The sequence below is a fragment of the Gobius niger genome, assembly GCF_951799975.1.
Source record: "Gobius niger genome assembly, chromosome: 3".
In the NCBI taxonomy this organism is placed as follows: domain Eukaryota; kingdom Metazoa; phylum Chordata; class Actinopteri; order Gobiiformes; family Gobiidae; genus Gobius; species Gobius niger.
Genome location: NC_136854.1, coordinates 29,119,931 through 29,134,825, shown reverse-complemented (window position 1 = coordinate 29,134,825; position 14,895 = coordinate 29,119,931). Strand labels below are relative to the sequence as shown.

Here is a 14,895-nt window from a genome sequence, read left to right as displayed (position 1 = left end):
CTCTAAAAAACAGGTGGCTGTTTCATCCTTCACTTCAAAAGATGCCAAAAAAATATGCATTATATAACAAGTGTCAAACTTATTCAAAGTAGATTGCCAGATGCTGTGTAAATTTAGTATTGGAGTTTTGGAGTTGGATAAAAGCGAACGCTAAAATTAAGGGCATGTGGGATGAGCTCTTACTGGATTAAAAAAGCCACCACAAATACAGCTGCATGTTGAGGACACACTACATGGACATCTACTAATCAAGGCCTGCACTAGCACTGATTTAGTGTTGAACTTAGAGGTGAGAGAGTCCTCTTAAGCATATTGCAGAATTGTTTCAGATATAGGCTCTGGCAATCTAAGCTAATGTGTCTATAAATGAGAATCGTTCACTTAAAATGATCATTCAATTTGAAAATGTTTACCTCATGTGAAGACACTGTTATGACAAATTTGGTTAAAGTTAAGCCAGGTAACTAAGTTAACGCCATGCGGGCCTGGCTCCCTGCTGGGTGACCAGACCGGTTTCTTTCTGTGCCCCAGACGAGCACCTCACACTTCTAGACAATAGGGCCCACATGGCCCATCTCCCCAACATGAAAGATCTCCTCCTGCCTCCAAACGCCACCATGATGCATTACCATGTAAAGCACCTTCTTGGTTGCCTGCAGTGACATTACCATTACCATTTCTATGTGCTTCTGTGCTTCCCTTTGTTGTGTATGACCCCTGTCCTGATGCTATGTCTTTGGTGCTCAACTTTATAAGGTGATGCGAAAGCTAACTTGGGCAGAGCTTACCATGACCTCGCCGTCATGTGTAACCCTCTCCGCAGATGCATTGTGTAATAAACTTCACATGTTGACTAGACAAGCATCTCTTAAGCTTTATTAAGCAAGAAAATCCACAACAACACACACAAAATCTAAGAAATTTTAACAGAAAATCCCGCATGTGTGACCTTTCCAAAGTTCATTCTTAACCAACATAGTGAGTGCTTAAGTGAAAAAGGCGTGGGTCAATGGACATAATGTAGCTGTCAGACAAACCTAAACAAATGGACATCTCGGGTCTAACCAACTATTGTGTTATGTCTCTTCCCACAGGGAGAACTGAGTGTTGCTTTCACCAAGAAATGGTCCGAAACACCTCAAGAGCTGCACCACAGCGTGCGTGGGTGCAGTGTTTACAGTGCACCTTTTGTCCCGAATAATACTGTCCAAAAAAAAAAAAGATTGGCCCAGTTTCTTATTTAGCTCACTTAACAGACGCTTAAAATCTCTGTGGTTTTCGCTTGTTTGTGTTTTCTAATCAACAGTAGATCTACATCTGGAGTGTGGATTTGGTTCAGGCGGACATTTTTAGGGGCCTGTGAGAACATTATGTTTGAATGGGCCCCTGCGGTGCACCCGGATCATAGTTACATGTGTTGTTTAGGTCACAATGGAAATACAGGTCCCTGTGTTCATAAAAGTAGCAAATGAACATATGGCTTTGTTTTCTGATCAGGAGAAATAAGGTGGTTTAGTGCCTCTCCCACTGCTTCGAGAATAAATTTAACTGCCAAGGTTTCTCAGCTGATCGGTCCCAGACAGGAGCTTGAGTTTGTGTTGCAATAGTTCTACAAATTTTTTTAGCAAAAACAACACCGAGTAGCTCAACTAAAAGCTGTGCAAACCGCTGGTACAGGCCCAAGGCGGTGAACATACACAAACATATACACATCTGGCGTGTAAATAAGAACTAAATCAGACCTCTGCCAAGCCGTGGCCAGACGGCAGACTGTTTACCCAAATGCTCAGAGGAGAGGGAGCACCCAGCACCCAGCAGAGTGCACCCCATGGGACGCTTGTGGTCATTATTGTGTGTAGCACTAGTGGAGCTGGGTGCAGATGGAGGCTGCGGGGGTGGCAGTGCCCGAGCCAGCCCGCGGTGCTGCAGTGGTTAACCAGAGCAGGTCACCTACACTTCCTCTGGCCTCTCACTGCTTGGAGGGAAAACAGTCTAGTCAAAATAATGGTGTCATTTTGGCTTCTTACGTTGGTGCTGGCAGAGACAAATTTAGCAACAGCAATGAGAAGGGAGGGGCCAAAAGCAGATTAAGAAACAAGTGAAGAAAAATATCTGCTTGGTGCATGAGGCTTAAACACACAGTCTTGAATAAGACGGCTGTAAATTTGCATGTGTCAGCCTACGCAAGCAATTATATCTGTGCGTAGTCTTTCCGCTTCTCTACTTCCGTTTTTACTCACAAAGCTGTCTTTACAGTCGGGCATAGTAGAGCTAAAAGTCTAACCTCAGTCTAGTCTAATGTGAAAATGCACGACCTGATACAGTTTTACACACTTCAGGCACAACTCACATGTCTCTGAGAGTGAGACCAGTGTCAAAGTATGTATCACAGGGCCGCACTAGCTGTGAGGAGAGCACATTCACGACTCACATAATTCTCTCTATTTAGCAGATGTGGAAGCCAAGCTCAAAAAACAAAGAATTGGCTTGTAAAATGGGCAAAATAATTATTTATTAAAATATCTAATTTCTTAAAAACGGACCGAATGATATACGCAGTGCTTGTTGTTAAGCTTTCAGGGTCTTGTTGAGGTACACTTTGTTGGAAATCTACCCAAGGCTCAGACACACATCAGAGATCTGACCTGTGACATTGTGACTCTTAGGAAAAGTACTTGAGCCTTCTTTCGTCATGTTTGCTCACAATTAATATTTGTTTTGAGACATAAAAATGACATATAGAACACTTTTTATGTATATACAGGAAACAAAAACAGTCAAATAACTCATTAGCCAATAGCTAATAACTCAAAATATGTTTTACAAGATCTTAAAAACTATTAAATTGCCACCCTTAATCTTAGCATTTGAGCTTCAAAAGGTAGTCTACACTGAAGTAAAAGCCATTTCTGGTGACGTGAAGCCCATTGAGAAAATGTCAAAAGTGCAAAGCAGTAATCAAAGCAAAAGGTGGCTATTTTTAATCTATTTCAATTGTTTTTTGTTTAAAACGTAATTCCATATATACCACAGTTTGGGAACCACTGAATCAACAAAGCCACTGACTCTTTGCATTTGCCTGTCATAATATAAATAGTCAAAGCTCCAAACAAAATCACATTTCACTGTACATTATACTAAGTGGACTGCAAGTGGACTACACTTGGACACAAGGCAAATTTCAAGTTCCTACACTGTAATTCACACACAGCACATTGAACAGTGACCAACGCAGTGTAACTACAAAATCACATGCTTTAACTGTTGAAGGGCAAAATCACCATGAAACGTACTGGCCTCTGGAATCTTGTTGAAAGGTGAAGTGACAAATTGCAAAACTTTTTGAACACTAATTACTGGTCTGCTCTTTGACACCACTCTCACCCCGACCGGTGAAAACCTCAGACTGAGAAAAGATGCTCTTTCTGCACCGTTCCTCAGACAGTGCAGTTATTTTCTCATCTCAACTGTAGCACTAGGTGTCTGAGAGACCCTGGGCTGTGATTACACTGTGGCACAGGGCACATGTGGTGCATGACTAGATATGGCTTTAACACACATCCGTCTCTCTTCAACTTACTCTACGCATTTCCTGTCTGTTTACTATAGCATTATGTCACCATTATTGTACTCCTATATTCTAACTGTCTACCACAAGATATGTAAAGTATTTAGATTAAACGTTTTGGCATGGTACCATCTGGTCTACATTACAGAACCAGTCTTTAAAGCAGTCGCAAAAAGGGAACGATATCACTATGTACAGTAAATTTTTAGGAATTGAAACCATTGAAGAACTCCGCAGCTGCATTCCTGCACAGACAGATCTCGTATTATGCATCTCATTTCCAAGATGTGATAGTCTCGCACAATGTAAATATGATTGTGCACTTATTTTCATATAACAACCCAAAACATGAAATGTCAGGGGTATTGTCCTTTTATATGGCACTGGAAATCACTCTTATCATACAAGATGAATCTCATCTCCTAACATTCATACTGTCTACTGTAGAAAAACGCAAAGGTATGCAAGAGTGAGCAAAATAAAGTGATTCTTTTCAACATTATCGGTTATTTGTTAAATCTAATGCCATAAACAACATTTCATTGGCATTGAGATTGAGTGGAGTGTGCGACCTGGCTGACATGGGTCAGACCTTAAACAAAGAAGAGACACTGGACCCGAGCCAGCAGGTCTGCGCAAGACTTCTCTGCAGCCAAAACTTAAACACATTTATTTTTGTTCAGTGAAAACATGTGACGTTGCAGTGCAAAGCAGAAATTAAGTTAAACAATTACTACAGGTGACTGTTTTACTCATCCATCTGTCTGGAGATACAGTGAGTTGTGCAGAAGTCACACAAAATCAGCCTTTCTCCTGAATAAACACTGCTCTGTTACTTAACAATGCTTAATAGGATGTCGTGGTTTTGCTCTTAACTCAAAACAGCCCTTCACAGATCTTAAATAGCAGCAAATGGAAATCAACGGGACGCTCCCCCGAGACTAGTTGGCCATAAGCTTCGTTTTTGGCACTCCTTTTAATAGAGCATGGAGCCGAGCGCCCACTCGCTCTGGACCATTGTGACGTACGAGGCACCAACTCATCAACAGTCATCCCAGTGAAGTGGTAAGACAGCCATCAACAAAAACAATTCCTTTCTTTACTTGCACTGTAAACTGTGCTTTCTAAAAATACTCCTCGGCGAAAACTGAGTGGGAGGCGAGTATTATGGTTGTCAGTGACGTTTAATACGAAATCCTCCACTCCCTGTGCACTGACAAAAAACATTCCTCTACGTTTTAGGTTGGAAAACAAATGGGATGAGTACAATGTGGTCAAAAGCTGAAGTGATGACAAGCCCTTTTTTCTACCACAAACTGTTTTTGCTGTTGTACCATTATAATTGCCACAGCGCCTATTCAAATATGTTTGGCCTTTATTTTATGTCCTCTGAAAAGATGCCAGCACTTTTACATGGCCTTGTTTAACAATTACAGGAACAACATGGGATCACTTGCAAACATGCAATATTGAAATTATGGAAGCTGAAACACTGAACCAGCTTTAATCCCATCTCTGACCATGGTATACTGCTATTGTGTCCATGGGCAAGACATTTCAACTGCTTTGCTTATGTAAACTTGATTAATTCCAGTTCTTCGTCAATCTCAGAGGGCAGTTTGGTTACAAAAGTAGCTCACCATCAAGTTTGACGGACTGAATGAATGATAAAATGTGCTCTTGAAATGCACAACGTGCAGTAGGAGGAAAAAGTGAACACATTGGTCTGATCGTTATCTAAATCACAAGAATGAGTGAACAGTATCTGCTTGAACTAATACCACCCAAACATTTACATGTTCTTATTGGCAATAACGTGTAAACATTCACAGGACAGGGAGGAATACGTGAGTACACAGCCAACCTAAAATCCAATCGCTTATGTTGTGTGGTTTAAAGCTGCCCTGGGCATTGAAAAACACACACTAGTTAAAGGGACTATTAGGAGTTTACAAATGTTAGAATTAAGTATTTTCCTCCCCCTACGTGTTTCAACAATATCCTTAGGTGTAGAATGAGCCCAGACATATTCACCACAACTGCCTCTAAAATCCTGCACTGTCAATAAAAAAGGTGTCACTTCGGGTCCGAAGGGCCGTCATGCACGAGCTTAATATAGAAGGTGCAATTACATGTATGACCTGAGATGGCAGTAGTGAGTATGAAATGGCTAACTTGCATCTAGCCCCTTTAAGAATTGTCTCTTGAGAAACATTGTCCGGTGTGCCTGGTGATGCCTCACTCAAAAGAGCTCTCTGAAGACCTAAGATCAAAAATTGTTGATTTGCATAAAGCTGGAAAAGGTTACAAAACCATCTCTAAAAGTCTTGATGTTTATAAATCCACGGTTAGACAAATTGTCCATAAATGGAGACAGTTTGGCCTCACTTTTGCTTCACTTCCAAGGTGTGGCTGCCCTGAAAAGATGACTCCAAGAGCACAGTGCAGAATACTCAATGAGGTAAAAAAGAACCCTAGAGTGTCAACTAAAGACTTACAGAAATAACTGGCATATGCCAACATTTGGGGTTGCTGTCACACTCCATCACACTTTTCATTTTATGTTATCAAAATTCCTGTAGTTATTCATGTGAAAATAAATAAAAAACAAATCTCTGTTGACACATCTACAATATGTAAAACAATGAACAAGAATGGGGTTCATGGAAGAATGCCACGGAGGAAGCCAATGCTGTCTAAAAAAAACATGCTGCACGTTTGAAGGTTGCGAAAGAGCACTTGGATGCTCCACAGCACTACTGGCAAAATATTCTGTGGACTGATGAAACCAAAGTTGAATTGTTTGAGAAGAACACACAACGTCACGTGTGGAGGAAATATGGAACAGCACACCAATATCAAAACCTTATCCTCACTGTGAAGTATGGTGCAGGGTGAATCATGGTGTGTGGGTGCTTTGCTGCCTCAGGGCTAGGACAACTTGTTATTATCAATAGAAAAATGAATTCACAAGTTTATCAAGATATTTTGCAGAAAAGCTTGAGGCCGTCTGTCCAACAGTTGAAGCTCAAAAGAGGATGAGTTCTGCAACAAGACAAATCAAAGCAAATCAACTTCAGAATGGTTTCAGAAGGATAAAATATGCATTCTGAAATGGCCCAGTCAAAGTCCTGACTTAAACCCTGAGATGCAGTGACTTCAAGAAAGCCATTCACATCCAAGAAATCTTGCTGAACAGCAAGCGACAGGAAATGTGTGGATGAAATTATAGCTGCCAAAGAGGCCTCAACCAGCATTGAATCTAAGGGTGTACTCACTTATTCCACGCTGTCCAGTGAATGTTTACATGTTATGGCCAGTAAAAATATGATAAAATGTAAATGTTTGGGTGGTATTAGTTTAAGCAGACACTGTTTACTCATTCTTGTGATTTTAATAAAGATCAGACTACATTTGATGAGCAATTTTAGGCAGAAATGTAAGAAATTACAAGCAGTGTACTCACTTTTCCCCCCCACTGTATATAGTATAGACCACACATTTAGAAATCGCTGTAAGAGAATTACTGGCTCTTAAGTGATTTTATTTTTTTGCCTTGGGTAGCAGTAGCTTGGTAGAGAGCTGATTCTTGTACCTCGATTGCTGTGCCTTGAACCAAAGCTCAGCCAATATGCAGAATGTCTCTCCCTGCACATCACTCCCTTTTCGACATGTGTTGTCCAGCCTAATAAAGTCCCTGGGCCTCTATTAAAAAGAAATACACAATCTGATTACTTTGTCGTCCAGGTCATCTAGCCTGCACTTTTCATGTACCAAATAAGAGAGTTCTAAACGTGATTTACAGAAAACTATGTAGGATCAGTCAGTGAGAGAGAGAGGGAGCCACATCCTGCGGCTAAAAGGAAATGCTAGTTAAATGACAGGTTTTGTAGCTGAAGTGCTGCTTGTCTGGCCATCACACCCTATAAATGAATTGTTTGACTAAATTTATCCACTTCTGTGTTTGACATCATGTGTATACTGTTCTCCTTTGATCTCAGTGTAACCAGGTAATTCTCCTAAACACTCCTCCTTTATATAAACCATCCCATGTGCCTCGACTTGCCTTTGAGGTACAAATCTAATCCCTGTGTTTCGACTCACTTTCCCAAACTTGTTTACACGCTCCCTTTGCAGTCTTGTGTGTTTTCTCTATTGACCTCCTAGCAAAACTAGCTATTATCTGACTGCTTCATTCAGAGAATCACTCCATGACTTGACAGTGATTGCTTGAGCATGTGCCAGCTCTGCCTTTCTTTGGCATAAGCAGCACTTTTCTACATTATCTTAACCCCTTGTAAAAAAAAAAAAAGAAAAAAAAAAAAGAATATCACACAGGGCACATAGCCAGACAGACAAGGGCCATTTAACTTGTACCAGACAAAGCTAAATACGCTCTGCGATGTCCGTGAAAAAACAGGCGGGGACTATATGATTTAACTTGGTTTAAATAGGAAACAAGATAAGTGTAAACAATTCAATAAGAGCTAAGGTGGCCTTTCAGGAGAGATTTTCGAGTAGTAAAATAAATCTTGTGTTAGTGTTTTATGGGACACTTCGTACAACAAATCATAAAGTTGTTTGCAACATTATTTGAAAACAATGTTACATAACATTAATTTATCCTCTGACCTGGTTTGGGACAGAATACAGCTTCAATAAAAGAAGCTATTAAATGCCTAGCTAATTTCCAGGGTAACACCGTGTACTAAACATTTTCATTATTGTCACAAACACCCAAGTCCAAATATCACCACTACTTTACAAGATCATAAATTAACCAAAATGGTCTTAAACGTGTGAGGGATCTGCCCCAAGGCAACAGGCCAAACCACTAGCACCGCTGGACACATTCTGCTGACATGACACTTTTAAACTTGGACAGAATAAAGAAGACACATGGGAATAATAACAGTGACCAATGTTGTAGATATATGTTACAATAAAACGATCCAAGTCCAGCCAGGTCGTCGCACAAGTGCTTGATGTCAGGTTGGAGATACAAATAGATATACACTAAATAATCATTATGCAAATGGCTGAACATTATTGAGCACCACAGTAACAGTCATTTTATTACCGAGTCTGGTTTTGGAAACAAAATTTACATTAATTTTTCTCATAGTCTTTTAGAAAAAATGCCAATATTAAGAACTAAAAAGGAAGATGGAGACTAATCAGCTATACACAACTTTAATTCTAAATATTTATCCGAAACTTTATAAACCGAAAAGTTCATAAAGAATTTGCTGTATTTTAAAGTATTTAGAGTTGTTTTGTTTTTTCAATAAAAACAATTATGCTATGGTTATTACCACATACAGTATCTGTTCAGCCCCATGCCTTTGGCTTTTTTCTTTTGTTGTGGTTGTGGAAGCCTTGACTTACTTGCTTAAGGCTCAACTCCATGAGAGAGGTTGAGCCTTAAGCAGGTCTTCTGACCATCCACACTACTTTTGTGTCTATGGGCCAAACGCTCCAGTCAATGCATTGGCTTGTTGAGACAAGAATGGTATTCTGCATAGAAACATTAAAAAAAAGCAAACGTTGTCATAGAGTAACATTAGCCGAAAAAACATTGAAAAAATACTCAGTTAGTAAACATATTTACACTCTAAAGTATCAGAATACTTGAAAAGGACTCCCAAATTGAGTTGAAAAACTCAAATGATTTAGGAGTACACTAACAAACAAATTGAAGCAGCTGTAGCGACACAATCTTGATCTCTATAAAGAACTATTTCCCAGAATTTTCATTGCACAATTACTGGAAGAAACAATGTTTTTTATAGATGGTAGACTTTCACGTCCATTCAATGCCCTAGTCTAATTTGCACCATGCCAAAAGTACAACAGATTGTTAAAGACAATTATGAGCAGGCCTGTGTGTTAAATTCGTACATTAAATTTATATAATGGGATAACTGTCACACACATGAAGCCAGCCCTGGGTGTCCTGCCACATCCAGGACTTAAATGAGACAAGACCTATCACGTCTCTTTTTAGTGAGTGGAGCAGACGCTGTTGACGCACCGAGCCCGCGTCCCACCACAGCTATGCACCGTCTGGCCAGAGCCTTGGAGCAAGGGTGTGCAGACAAGCACAGGTCCATGGATGCATGCAAACATCACATAAACAAAGTGAAAGCTACACAAACGTAAAGGTGCGTAGACACAACTCGTTCTGTGTTGTGGTTGGTTCTTTAATCCCTTCATCATTACTCACTCACCAACTCCAGCTTTTCTTTCCCTCCTTTAATAGTAGATTCACTACTGCTTAGCTAATGTGCAGCATAGCTTTTCACACAGAAGGGAAAGTTTGTTTTCGGTAAACACCTGTCAGACATTCTTTAATTTCTCTCTAAAAGAAGGTCTAGACTTCTACAAAACAAACCATCAGCACCACTTAATTGAAGAATTCCTCTGACCAGATCCATTTCTATACACTACAAGGGCCCTGGGCAAGAGTTTCAGGCCCTATACCCGGAGAAATATGTGCATATTCAAATTATACAACAAACCCTAAGCATACAATAAAGAAGCTACAGTTAAAATGTAAGCACAAAATGTATGTTTTTTGTTGATTTTTTGGTCAGAACAGTGCATGTTATTGAACACACATGGGACTCTTACATATAAACCATGCCGGATTGTAGCCCAGGGCCATTTTCGTCCCCCACTCGCACTCTAAGACACACTCACTCGCAGCACCCGGAGTAAACCTACGCAGACACGGGGAGAGCATGCAAACTCCACACAGTAAAGCCCTGTTTGGGAATGAAACCCGGAACCTTTTTGCTGTGAAACACGCTGTGCCACTGTGTCACCACTAAAGTGTCAGTGTTAACAAAAGCTCTTTGTGCTTCTATATTCAATAGTTCATATATATTATGTTATATAAAGTAGATCATTACTCACGATAGCCACATCATGGGGATCCCTTAAGCTTGGGCCCTAAGGCAGCGTGATTTGCCTCTGACTGATCATAACTTGAAAAAAAGAAAAAGAAAAAATGAAAAAAAGAAAAGAAAATATATTGTGACATGATTTTCAAGGTTTTGCCATGTGTCCTGATCACAGCACATGATTGTTGTGGTCAGGATATTTATCCAGCTTCACACCTGAGTGTCCAACTATTCCTCATTTAAGTCAGAAAGGAAAACAACAAAAGCGCACGTAGGCTATTCTGTAGCCGCACATGATAACCACCCACAGTCAGACAGACAGATAGGGAAGCACATAACCAGTGTCTGACCACAAACACATTCAGACCAAACCAACATTGGGAGCAGCACTCTCTGGACTATCACAGTCGGCAGCGTCTCACACCAGCCATTCCTCAGGTTTCTTTGTTCACCTCTGGTCCACCTCTCTCCTGGAGGCGGACTCATCCCCGTCCCTGATGAGCCCGATGAGGGTGATGAACCCTGTAAGGACAAAAAGTCCTGGCAGGACTCTTTGTCAAGGAGTCCCAGATGAGTCCTTGATGGCTCATGATGAACATAGAGTCCTGGTAGGGGACTCTTTGTCCTTACAGGGTTCATCACCCTCATCGGGCTCATCTCGGACAGTGATGAGTCCACCTACAGGAGAGCGGTGGACCAGCTGGTGTCCTGGTGCAGCCACAACAACCTGGAGCTGAACGCCCAGAAGACAGTGAAGATGATCGTGGACTTCATGAAAGACACAGCCCCACAGTCCCCCCTCGCCCTGACAGACTCTCCCACCCCCATCTCCATTATGGACTCCTTCCGTTTCCTGGGCACCACCATTACCCAGGACCTCAAATGGGAGCCAACCATCAGCCCCCTCATCAAGAAGGCCCATCAGAGGATGTTCTTCCTGCGGCAGCTGAGGAAACTTAAGCTGCCGACCAAGATGCTGATGCAGTTCTACACGGCCATCATCGAGTCCATCCTCACCTCCTCCATCACCGCGTGGTACCCCGTTGCTACAGACCGGGATAAGCATCGACTGCAGCGCATTGTGCGTGATGCTGAGAGGGTAATTGGCTGTAAGCTCCCATCTCTCCAAGTCCTGTTCACCTCCAGGACACGGAGGCGTGTGGGTCGGATCACTGCTGACCCTTCTCACCCTGGACATGGACTATTCACCCCTCTCCCCTCAGGCAGGAGGCTACGGTCTATCAAGACCCATAGATCCCGCCACTTGAACAGTTTTTTTCCCCACAGCCGTCAGACTCATGAACGATAAAGAGACCTAATAACTCAGTACAGACTGTAATCTGCTCTAATGCACTATGTGGTATGTCCGCACTTACTCACTACCTCACTTTATATCACTTTATGCACCATATGTAAATTCAATCCTGTTGTTCTATGTCAATTGTTGTCGTCTACCATATTTACCTCTTACTTTTATCTTATTTATTTTAATATTCTTATGCATGCCCCTAAAGCCTTATAGTTTATAGCTTATGTTTATCTAAACTCTGTGTCATTTTTTTTATTTATTTTTTTATGTTTGATGTTGCACGTCTCACCAAGAAAAAATCCAGTTTGTGAACCTGTTTACAAACAATGGCAATAAAAAATATTCTTATTCTCTCATCTATTTCATTGATGAGAGGCCTTAGCCAAGTTGAACTGTGGCCTGAAGTCTTCCAGATGATGATGACACACGTTGTACTTATTCAATACCGCCATCTTGAGACCAAATGTTGAAGTTTCATTTTTGTTTTCAACTGCAGTGAAAAGCGTCGGTTCATAGTTGCACACAACACAGATCAGTAATTTCATACTGGAAAATTTAAATTATTTTAGACAGTTTCTATTTTCTGTGAAAAGTATATATATATATTTTTGTTCTTCCTACCTTTGAAGGACAGCGTGTTGATTTCTTTTGTCCATCGGTCGCTCCGCCATGACGTCATCCATCTGCGCCTTACGAGCCTGACAGGCTGGTTCAGGTTCAATGACAGTTGCCAAACACATTTTTGTTCTTTTATAACATTGCAACCACCCAGCCATGCTGAAAGCGACGTGCGCCGGACGAATTATGTATGGTCCGCTCACGATTCGACAGTGTTTGAAACACACAGGTAAGGTATAGGCTACTTTCTACTCTAAAAAGCAATGGTTGTAATGCAGTTAGCTTAGCTATTGCTAAAAACAGAACTCGCAATTTGAGTGCGAGTAAAGCTTGTTTGTGAAATGTGTTTTTTTTATCATCAATTTAGGTAAGTTGGTCACCGTTTCTAATTATGTGAGTTTTTTTTACATTTCCTCAAAACATAATATAAAATAGTACCCCCTCTGGTGAGCTCAAGGGGCTACAGCGTGATCCCGCCCCCACGAGACAGCGATGAGAGAGAGATGTTGGCCCGGATGCTGCGCGTGGACCACGCTGGCGAATACGGGGCCAACCGAATATACGCGGGGCAGATGGCAGTATTGGGACGGTCTCAGACTGGACCTCTAATACAGGTAGGCATTGGCACTGATGAGTCGTCATTACCAACTCTATTACATTGAAGACAATGGGTACTTAAATCGTGACTGTGTCTGTATTTGTGTTTTCATGGCTTTTCACTGTTTTTTCAGGATATGTGGAATCAAGAAAAGAAACACCTTGACAGATTTAACGAAATACTTGCTGAGAATAGAGTTCGTCCAACAGCGCTTCTTCCTTTGTGGAATATTGCTGGATATGTTTTAGGTTTGTCCTTACCTTAGTAGTTCATGGGTTAATGTTGTTTTAAACGCACATGCATCATTTAATTTTAAACTGCAGGAGCATCTACTGCCTTACTGGGGAAGGAGGGGGCGATGGCCTGCACAGTGGCTGTTGAGGAAAGCATCACTGAACACTATAACAGTCAGATCAGAGCACTAATGGAGAAAGACCCCGAGAGATACACTGACCTTTTACAAGTGAGTCTGCATTTTCTATAGAACTGATTAAATGATGCTAAAACATTTGTTAACCCCCAATCTGATAATCTGTCTCCTGGGTAGATGATAAAAGAGTTCAGAGATGAGGAAATGGAGCATCACGACACAGGATTAGAGCATGATGCTGAAACTGTGAGTTTGTTTTCATTTTAAATAAATATTCAAATTCAATTCAATACAATACAAAGACTTACAAATACATATACATATTTCATGTTTTTTCTAAATGGAAGTTGAAGCTGTTTTTTTGTCTGTTATAGATACCTGGGTACTGGCTCCTAAAAACTGCAATACAACTGGGCTGTAAAGCTGCAATATCAGTTTCTCAGCGGATCTAGTTATATAAAGTATTTGTTTTGTATACATTAATATCTCTATATGTAATAAAGTGCATTAAAATGACAATTATGCTTCTTGAGACTCCACACATTAAAGTTTTAAACTACATATGATACAGAATATATGCCGTTAATTTTATGTACCCTGTACTACAGGTGTACTTTACATTTTCATTTGGGCAAATCTTTGTAAATAAAACCAACCTGTCTCATGTCTTAACTTGCAAAAGTTAAAAAAAAAACTATATATAGCAGCACATTGAGTTTTTTTATCTTTATTTTGGTTGCAATGGAGGTTTGTTCAGACCACTAAACAGTGTTGAACCAACTCATAACTGGGGTGAAAATATGCTTATCTTAATGTGAGACTGCAAATGCTCATTAGGCAAATGGTTACATAATGTAACATGAGCAGTGGTTATGTGGCTTTTAAAATTTAGCAAACATCATTCTATACTTTTTGTACTGTAGAGTAACAGTGGTGACGGTTTTAGCGTATGGTGCAACTGTTAAACAAATTACACCTGTAAAACAACTCCATCTAGGGTGATGAAATGTATCGGTGAATAAAACTGATCGCTGGGCTCATGTGACTGTTACAGCAAATAGAGATGAGTGGCCAAAGATTTTAAAAGGACGTCGCAAATTGCAACCTCATTAAAAAAAAATGTGTGCCCCTGTAGATCAGGGACTGGGCTGTTAAAAAGCACCACTTTGCTCTCTCTGTTTGCACATTGTCCTTTCAGCCTTTTTGTAAATTCTTTAAGTTCTTTGAATAGTGTCAGAAGGAATTTGCTGAAACATATGAGAACCTGGCAACAAGAATGTAAAAAGGCTATAAAATCCACTCCTGTGAAGAATTGAGGTTGTAAATTTTGATACTTCCAATAAAACAATTCTTTATAAGCCATAAAAGCTTTCGGATGCAAGTTGTATTCTTTCTTGGCTTTGGCCAAGCAAACTTTTTTTTAAAAACTTCATTTGATTGTGCTATTTTAAAGAACAAAGTGAATCACAGTCTTGTAGTTCAGCAAATACTGTATGAAGTATTTGACTCAGTCTATTTAATTGCTTT

The 14,895-nt window shown here is 40.5% G+C and overlaps 1 protein-coding gene across 1 annotated transcript; it reads left to right on the top strand.

Annotated features, from left to right (window-relative positions):
• Positions 1 to 12,478: 12,478 nt before the first annotated feature.
• On the top strand, positions 12,479 to 14,728 carry coq7 (coenzyme Q7 homolog, ubiquinone (yeast)). Its single transcript, XM_079553765.1, has 6 exons — positions 12,479 to 12,629; positions 12,836 to 13,014; positions 13,132 to 13,246; positions 13,322 to 13,461; positions 13,546 to 13,614; positions 13,743 to 14,728. Exons 1-6 carry the CDS (start codon positions 12,557 to 12,559, stop codon positions 13,818 to 13,820), a joined length of 654 nt encoding a protein of 217 aa, XP_079409891.1. The 5' UTR covers positions 12,479 to 12,556; the 3' UTR covers positions 13,821 to 14,728.
• Positions 14,729 to 14,895: the final 167 nt, after the last annotated feature.

Coding starts and splice junctions, on each gene's coding strand:
- coq7 (XM_079553765.1), top strand. CDS start 12,557: ATGCTGAAAGCGACGTGCGCCGGACGAATTATGTATGGTCCGCTCACG. Junction 12,630..12,835: donor ACAGTGTTTGAAACACACAG/GTAAGGTATAGG, acceptor AATATAAAATAG/TACCCCCTCTGGTGAGCTCA. Junction 13,247..13,321: donor TATTGCTGGATATGTTTTAG/GTTTGTCCTTAC, acceptor TTTAAACTGCAG/GAGCATCTACTGCCTTACTG.